General features: G+C 30.9%; 1 protein-coding gene across 1 annotated transcript; it reads left to right on the top strand.

Annotated features, from left to right (window-relative positions):
- The first annotated feature begins 6,302 nt into the window (after positions 1-6,302).
- Positions 6,303-6,764, top strand: LOC104218777 (glutaredoxin-C9-like). Its single transcript, XM_009769391.2, has one exon. It carries the CDS (start codon positions 6,303-6,305, stop codon positions 6,762-6,764), a length of 462 nt encoding a protein of 153 aa, XP_009767693.1.
- The last annotated feature ends 2,332 nt before the right edge of the window (positions 6,765-9,096 follow it).

Raw genomic sequence — 9,096 nt, 5'->3', positions numbered from 1 at the left:
TACCTGGCGCTATACATTAACAGTGCCGTTACTGTTAGTATATAGCGTCAGATATTATGACGCTATATATAAAAATGTCATTTTTTTTTACCATTTATTTATGTAGTTTGAGTCCAAAAGAACCACATTTTGATTCCGAAACCAATTGATGAAGACCTATCAACAATCTAAAGTCTCTTTTTGATTAGTGTTTGATATTTATATTGGGATTTTGATTAATTTGAGTTGTATGGAAGAAAGATGCTTCGTATCAGAATTTTTTCATTCCAAAAATTTAAATATAAAAGTTTTGATTAAGAAAGGAGAGATTGTATCCATCCTATCACGACTTATGTATAACCTAATGTTTCTTCAAACATTATGGCGATAAAACAAATTGCACAAATTTCAGATAAGACTTTTTTGCAAAACTGTCTTTCAATCAAACATCAATTTTCGTAAAAGCTCGAAAACTATCTAAAAGCAGATTTTACCTTTTCTTAAAAAGCAAAAGAATATTTTTAGTGTTTTTCGAGAAACAATTTTTACCAAAAAAAAAAAAATCAATTTACCAAAAATTTCTTTTTGTTATGAAACAATAAAATAAGAAGAAGAGTATTGCAAAGAAAAGTAGGAAGAGAGAATCCTTATTGATTTGGGATGAATTACAATGGAATAGAATCTCTCTATTTATAGGGAGAGAGTGACTTAGCCACCAAGTAATAAATCCTAGAATCTCTCAAAATATAGATATTCACCATAAATAAAATTCTATTTATAACACTTCCCCTTGAATGTCTATTCAACAGAAAATGTGCCTCGTTAAAACCTTAACTAAAATAAATCCCAGTGAAAAAAAAATTCTAGTAAAGAAAAAAGAGTACACATATCTAACAATACGCCTTTTGGTTGTCTCGTTAAGAACCTTGCAAGGAAAACTCAGTGGGACAAAACCTTGTAAGGGAAAAAAGAGTGCAACGCGCATTAACTCCCTCTGATGAGAGCATCAATTCACATACTTGAGCCTTCACATTCCAATCTTGTGCACCATCTTCAAGAGATCATTGTTAGAGATTTGATAAATAAATCAACCATATTAACTTGAATGAATATTTTGCACCTTGAAATCATCATTCGTGATACATATATAATGTCTTCATAAATATCGTGAAATGACTCTTCAATATCTCCATAGAGGTATTCTCGCTATCACATTATCATGCTTATAGTTATAGTAAAATACATTTGTGCACAAATTGCACTAAGGAAGTAGTACTTCAAGATCAAGAATTGTATATGCTTCAAGCAACTTAAATCCTTCATGGAATGTCATATAAGTTAAGTCATATAATAGACTTTAGATGTATATCAAGTTTTCATGTCATGCTAGACATATAAGATAACGAAAACTGATTGCACGTGCCATTGACTTTATACTTTCAAGTGTTTGAACTACGTGTCCAAAACTACATGTATTTCATATGAAACCAATTCTATTCGAATTGTTTCTTCAGACTTAAGATCCTCATATATATTTAGTGTTATCATAAATGTCGTCAACGAACATTTTATATCGGTTCCAACCTCCTTATTTTTCATAAAGACATAACATAGAGATCTCTTCATTCATATTTTCAAGTATCTGAATCTCTCATGAGATTTTATGAAGTGTTATGTCATGTGATATTCTAGATCACTTGCCTCCTTTATTATGATCATTTTGATCATTTGCTCATTTGCTCATCTTCTTTATGAAGAAGTTTATTTGAAACTGATTTATCTATACGCTTAAGCGTACCATAGAATTTGTCCTTCTAGGACTTAATATGAGCATTTCCAATGAGAATATAGTTACTTTCTTTGGGTCAGCAAATGCGTATGGCATGCTTTGCAATATGTTGCAAATGAATTATCTTTTTATGAATTTCAAGTTCATATTATCTTATTCGAGGATCTAGATATACAAATGATAATTCATTCCACGTAACCTTTTCTCAACTGTTTATCATGTCTCCCCCTCATGTTAGAAAAACTAACTTATTTTCTCAACTTTGAGAATCCACCTTTGTGCGTTATGGTGTTAATCCAAATGTAAACCACACATCAATAATAATAAGATGAAATTATTTGATGGAATTATTTGGTTCCTGACCTTGAACCACTTGTGAGGGGAGAATGTAATATACTTTGGTATATAACATATATCAAATTGATATAGATAACTTTGTTCTCATAAGCAATTGTTTAGCTATTAAGTGAAGGCACTCAATAAATTATTTTGCTAAACCAACTGTGATGTAAACCAACTTATCAAGATGGACTTCTTGAATAGAAAATCTAGAAAGTATGCTCAAAATTAAATTATTGAGCAAGTTACCTCGCAAAACATCATGTTGCGGGTTAATAATAATTGCACATGTAACCATCTCATAGATGCATCTTGCGTGACATACATGGCAGGTGAATGGGCCCATATTCACCTTTGATATTTCCAGCATTCATGGGATTTAATCCCAATTTTAATTGGTCTATTAATTAATGAGAACAACATAAGAGAATTCGTACAGAATTTTTTAGTTCTTTAATATTTATCCATGTGAATTCTCTTTTATTTTTCACATCATACTTAAATTAACATAGTTAAACCAATTATGCCAACTGAATAAACTATCAATATTGATAAAGTTCAGATTTACACTATAACGTGTGCAATTATCAATAAACTCCAAGTTTATTATGATATGGGTTTTTATATCAATAAACATCCACTTTAGTGTGGTATTCTTTTATTTATGTAGTACAAACTGGAGAATAAAGCGGGTAATTTTTCACATACATATTACTCCGCTACAAGTTGTAGTAATAGAAAATATTAAATCTTTCCTTTTTTTATAGTCTCAATATAATCAACTGCTTTCGCGTATACTTTGGAAACTGAATAAGTTTCTATGAGGCTTGCTACAACATAATACCTTATTGGTAATCAATTGTGTTTCTCCAAAATAGTATAATTGGCTCTTGCATAGTTCTCAATTAATTGTGTAGTACCACATATTCGTCAACATCCATATGGTGAATATCTCTTTTAAGGAGAAAGTTATACCATTATTATGGTCAAAATTATATGCAAGATTTGTTTCTTGCATTACCCACTTTTAATAATTACATTGCCAAAGTATTTTGGCGTACAATAAGTACGTGGCCAATAACCATTTATGCCATAATAATGACATTATTTTCTTATTTCCTTTCAAACCCCCTTCTAGAGGTGAGTGTGGTACACTAGCACGTTCATATTCTTCCAAGAATGAATATGTATTCATAAATCAGATGTTGTCACATTCACATCATGAATGGACTATAATCATCTATATGTGCTTTATAAAATCTCATGTCAAATCGATGATAAATATTACTTTCACAAAGTGAAGGATTATTTTGAGAATCCTTTATTGTTCTCATTACCACAATGATGACGATTAATAATTTTGTCTATTGCCACATACACATCCATTGATACATTCATAGTAATAATTTTGTCTTCTTTCAGACTTATCACATATTTCTATCACATTCTCTTAAGGGAATGAGAATAGAGCAAATTCAATGGAACGGGTTTTTACTTCTTGTGCTCACGATCATACATGACTTTGATCATGGCAAGACATGAAAATTTTACCACTTTGGGTGGTTATAATTTCTTTTAAACTCCATTAGAGTTACAATCAAAATTTACTGTCTTTGCTTGTATTTAAAATCAGATTATAGAATAAAAGAAAAAAAATACGATAAAATACATACTTTAAATCCAGAATTTAATCATGAAGGAAGTTCATGGAACAATTGACAATTATTATGCTCAATCCCAAAGCTTTTACTCAATTGGTTAGAGTCTTGTGTTGATAACGTGTTATGAAAGAATAAAAGAAGAAGAGTATTGCGGAGAAAAGTAGGGAGAAAGAATTCTTATTGATTTGAGATGAATTACAATATAATAGAACCCTCTATTTATAGGGAGAGAGTGACTTAGTCACCAAGTAATAAACCCTAGAATTTCTCTAAATATATACATTCACCATAAATAAAATTCTATTTATAACATTTTTAGATTTTTTTTAAGCCAACACCTTTTTTGAGTTCCACATTAGTAAAGTTTATTTTTGTTACCAAATAAAAAGGAAGACGGACAACCCAGAAGTAATTTAAGCTTATACCTCTTTCTAATTGGATAACCGGAAGACTAATTCAAAGAGTACTCTTATAACTCAATTTATGTGTATATTTTTTAGTACCGAAAAGAATACCTTGCTTTTTTGTTTAAAAATTATTTAACGTTAAATTTCATATTCTATTCTTACTGAGATACGATAAATACATAAATATCTATGGCCATTTTGGACTAAAAATTTCAATTTTATCCCAAAACTTTTTGTTCAATTAAAAATACAAGTAGTTTTTTCCACAAAGAGAGATAAGGGAAAAGCCAAAATTAGAGAAGTGTTACAAATTGGAATCTACGACGAAATAAGCCAATAAAGGGATAAAAACGAAATGACTGACGTCAAGGAATGATGCAACATAATGCTTGGTAGAACTAAAAACAGTTAAATGCATGATTTGTTTCCAATGCATGATTTGCTTACGACATGCCTGATATCATCTTTATTTAAGCTATCCAAGCAACTTATTAACAATTTTGAGTTGTTGACTATAGTTTCTTAAACATTCTCTACATATTCCTAATTGATTAAATAAAGTCTTAATTTTTATGTAATTTGAAATTTTAAACTATATAATACTATACTAAGAAATTAAGAAATCAATATTTAAATTTAGGAAAAAATTAAATGCATTAAAATGCGTACTCTATACTAAAATTTAGATATAATTCACCTTAATTTCTTTATTTAAATTGTAACTGAGTATGGAAGATTACTTCGTCTCCATCTAATATAGATAAATCATCCTTATCTAAAGATAGATAATAGATGGGGTATCTTGTATTGTCACATTTGAATTTGAATGGGTCAATTATAGCGTAAATCAGTAAATGACCTAACTTACTAAGCACCTTTTCCCATGAGAGTATGAGATTAGGCCAGCCATTTCTCATCAATTATAGATTGGATAAATAGTCATCAAAAGTAATTAGTACGTCAACCAAATTTTAGATTAGTTTATCTATAACGTATAATCCCACATCAAAACTTCAACCGAAAGCTCGACTACCAAATATACCAATATAGATAGATTACAGCATATTCCCCACTTTCTCCAAAAACTAAACATATATATATATAATTTGGTGAGATTGTTTTTTATTATTGGTTCGTAGAAGTTAAACCAGTCAAATTTTCTTAAATTTTTATGGAGCAAGTGCACAAATATCTATTCTCAAGGTTATTATTTAGAGATTACCCAATACTTATTATTGTGCTGAAATGTTAAACTAAAAATCTTAATATCAGGACAACTCCGGGCATTTTTGTCTCGAAAAATAGATAGATTTATGATTGACATAAATCTAAAATTAATTTAACTTCTATAAATTGATGGCGTAGGTGATTAATTTATATATATATATATATATAATTTGGTGAGATTGTTTTTTATTTTTGGTTCGTAGAAGTTAAACCAGTCAAATTTTCTTAAATTTTTATGGAGCAAGTGCACAAATATCTATTCTCAAGGTTATTATTTAGAGATTACCCAATACTTATTATTGTGCTGAAATGTTAAACTAAAAATCTTAATATCAGGACAACTCCGGGCATTTTTGTCTCGAAAAATTAAACTGAAAAACTGAAATCCAAGATGCACTGACTAATTTTTAAATGGCATCCCTTTGAAGTGGCTATCTGATGTCATTTTTACAATTTTTATAAACTATATCCATATATATAATTTGCATTAATTTTGCACCCGATACAGAATATATACAAGACCGACAATAGAGGTCATAATCAGGATTACCTAAGGATAATGTAAGCAAATGGTACCCACACTTAGATACACAGCATAGGCAAGTGATGACATATTTTAACGTAAGCCACAACCTTATGTTACGCGTATTATATCGTAACTACCGTTGACACCCACCCCCTTATAATTAGCGCCCCCCCCCCCCCCGTCCCTACCTACAACCTCTCGTATATATATATTCATATCCAACTTATGTATAGATCTTACACTACATATAATCCTATATATCTCCTATATGCACAATATCTAAGCTACACAGAGAAAAAAAAACTAAAGAAAATCATAGCTACAATCTCTCTTTCTTCTTCTACTTCTCCTTTCTTATTATTACGTTTTTGACCATGCAACAAGCACTTCCTTACAAATCATCATGTTTATCTTTAACTTTAAAAGATCCCAAACCCCTCAACCAAATGAATCATAGTACCACCAGCAGCAGCAGTAGTACTTGTATGTATGTTAAAGGTTCAAAAGAGGAATTGAAGAATATGGTTAAAGACAACGCTGTTATAGTTGTTGGTAGACGAGGTTGTTGTATGAGCCATGTTGTCAAACGTTTGTTGCAGTGTTTGGGAGCTAATCCTGCTATTTATGATATTGAGGAACAAGATGAAAATGAGGTTATTGATGAGCTGGAGAATATTGTCGACGGCAGTGATGATCGGAAAAAGGGTGGTCGTTTGCAGTTGCCGGCGGTGTTTGTCGGAGGAGAATTGTTTGGAGGTTTGGATCGGATTATGGCAGCTCATATTACTGGCGAGTTGACTCCTGTATTGAAACAAGCTGGAGCTTTGTGGCTTTGATTTTCCTTTCTTCTTTTTTTTCTTTCCTAGTTTGTTCTCTGCTACTAGTAATTGCGACTAATTGTTGAAGTTAATTCTTTTCCTTTCTCTTCTTTTTATTTTTTTCCTTTTTGGCTGTTGCCAAATAAATCAAACTTGAGATGTGGAAATTCTTGAACGGAGTACAACTTAATTATCGTAGCTTAAATGGAGAGATGAATCCTTGGGATTAAGGCATAATTGTTGTTATATAAATTGATTACGGATAATTTCAATTATAAAATTTGGGGTTAGAATATAGATAGTTGGATTTGTGTTTTAGCCTTCGCCTTGATTGGTGCTGTGCTTTTTTACTTGATAAAATTGCAGGTTGTATATAAAAGTCAGTTGGTTAGTAGTGGCTTCTAAACTACGTACTTGTGATATTGAGATTTGGATCTTTTTGAAATTATAATTTGGCTAGTGGTTACTAAGAAAAAAGCCAAGAGAATGGTGGTTGCAGGTTATATTATTTGATCTAGAATTTCCTAATTACTTGTATTTGTTTGAGTTGTTGACTAATGAATAGTACTTCTTTTCGGTCTCACTCGTATAGCTTGTTTGGTCAAACTTCTAAAATCAGTTTATCTTCTACTTTCAAAAAAATGCTTTTGATGAGAAACAGTTTGTCTTTGGCTAATTAATTTGAAACGCACTTTTGAACAGTAATTAGTGTCTCGCCAAGCTTTTAAGAATGGAATTTTTACCTCCTATAGCAAAGGTTAACACCTTATTTATTTTAAATAAATACCATTTAAAAATTATATTCTATAGATACTTTTTAAGGTTTATGGCAAAATATTTAATTTTGATTACCTCCTAGCCCTAAGCCACTAAATACTCTAATCAGTTACACTTTTTTCTTTCTCTCTCTACTTTGATACATCTCATTCTCTTCCCTCATCCTATTAAAATTTCCGATGGCGGAAGGGAGACAATCTTTGCTTGAGTATCACGGAGTTCCAGTTTATCAATCTATGGATAGCTTGAAATCCAATAATGGCATATTTTGGGGTTTTGCAGTATTACTTCATATGTCATGAATGTATTCTACTGGTTTGATTCTTCTCCTGGTTGCTTCGATTCACCGAGCAAATACCCAAGGCAATATGCCGTTTGAGATGGCTGGTGCCTGATTTCAACACGTTAGCTACTGACGGATCTAAGAAGTACGATTTTGTCGTGCAAAATAACGGTAACGTTGTGACATTGAAGACGAAGATTGTGAAGATTACCGGAACTCTAATTGATGAATAGCCGTTGGCTATTTTTATGGTTTGTTGAACTCTAATTTGCCGGAAATTAGAGTTTGTTCTTGAACAAAGACGATGAAGTTTGGGGTTGAGCAACTTGATTTTCTGTTAATATATTTCAATGTATTTTCATGTATTTCATTGTATTCATTATCTTTTTTTCTCATTGTATTTCAATGTATCCCACTATATTCTATGTATTTCATTGTATTCACTGTCTCGCTCTATACCATGAATGTATTCATAAGTTTTTTTTAATTAATATAATTTATGTATTCAGATATATTATATAATTTCTCTGAAGATTGCTATGTTTTTGGGGTATTTTTCGGTTGAGAATCTTTTTTATAACTGAATCTCATGTTTCACTCCATGAATACAGTCAAATACACTCGAATACAATAACTGATTAACTGGACTTCCCTGATTCACGCCTATTTTTGCTATTGTATTCATGAATACAACAGCTTAAATACATCAAATACATCTTATAACCACATAAAAGGTATCTATAATCTGTAATATAGCAAATTGTATCTATAAATGGCTAACTACTACTAAAAGATAGTGCTTTATGAAAATTTTTCTTTAAAAATTGATTCTAAGTGTATTTTTCTCAAAAAAATATTTTTGGAGAAAAGTTAGGAGTACTTTTTTCTGCTTCTCCTTAAAACCACCTTTTTCCATTAAAAATTTGACTAAATACCTCAATTTTTGGCCGAAAGCACTTTAGGCCCCAAAAATCACTTTTGCCCTCCCAAGAAAAAGCTTGGCCAAAGAGGCTTCTAAACCACTACATGTATTGCGTTTTTCCACAACGCCGTCTGCCAAACTATAAAATAAAACAAAGGGAAAGAAAAGAAAACCTAACAAACATAAGATAATTGGGGAGAATGACCCTTACTTTGATCTCACCAAATCTTCCATCTCTATCTTCAAAATTCAAAGGTTGCAGCGAATAGTGTGTTTGGTATGACGAAGCCATATAGAGTGAAAACTACTTTTCATGCTTGATATATACACACTCTCATTAGTAAATTGGAAAGTAAATTACAAAATAT

Source organism: Nicotiana sylvestris, chromosome 7 (genome assembly GCF_000393655.2).
Source record: "Nicotiana sylvestris chromosome 7, ASM39365v2, whole genome shotgun sequence".
In the NCBI taxonomy this organism is placed as follows: domain Eukaryota; kingdom Viridiplantae; phylum Streptophyta; class Magnoliopsida; order Solanales; family Solanaceae; genus Nicotiana; species Nicotiana sylvestris.
This window is presented reverse-complemented; position numbering and strand designations above follow the sequence as displayed.

Excerpts from the sequence above, each read along its gene's own strand:
- LOC104218777 (XM_009769391.2), top strand. The coding sequence starts at position 6,303 with ATGCAACAAGCACTTCCTTACAAATCATCATGTTTATCTTTAACTTTA.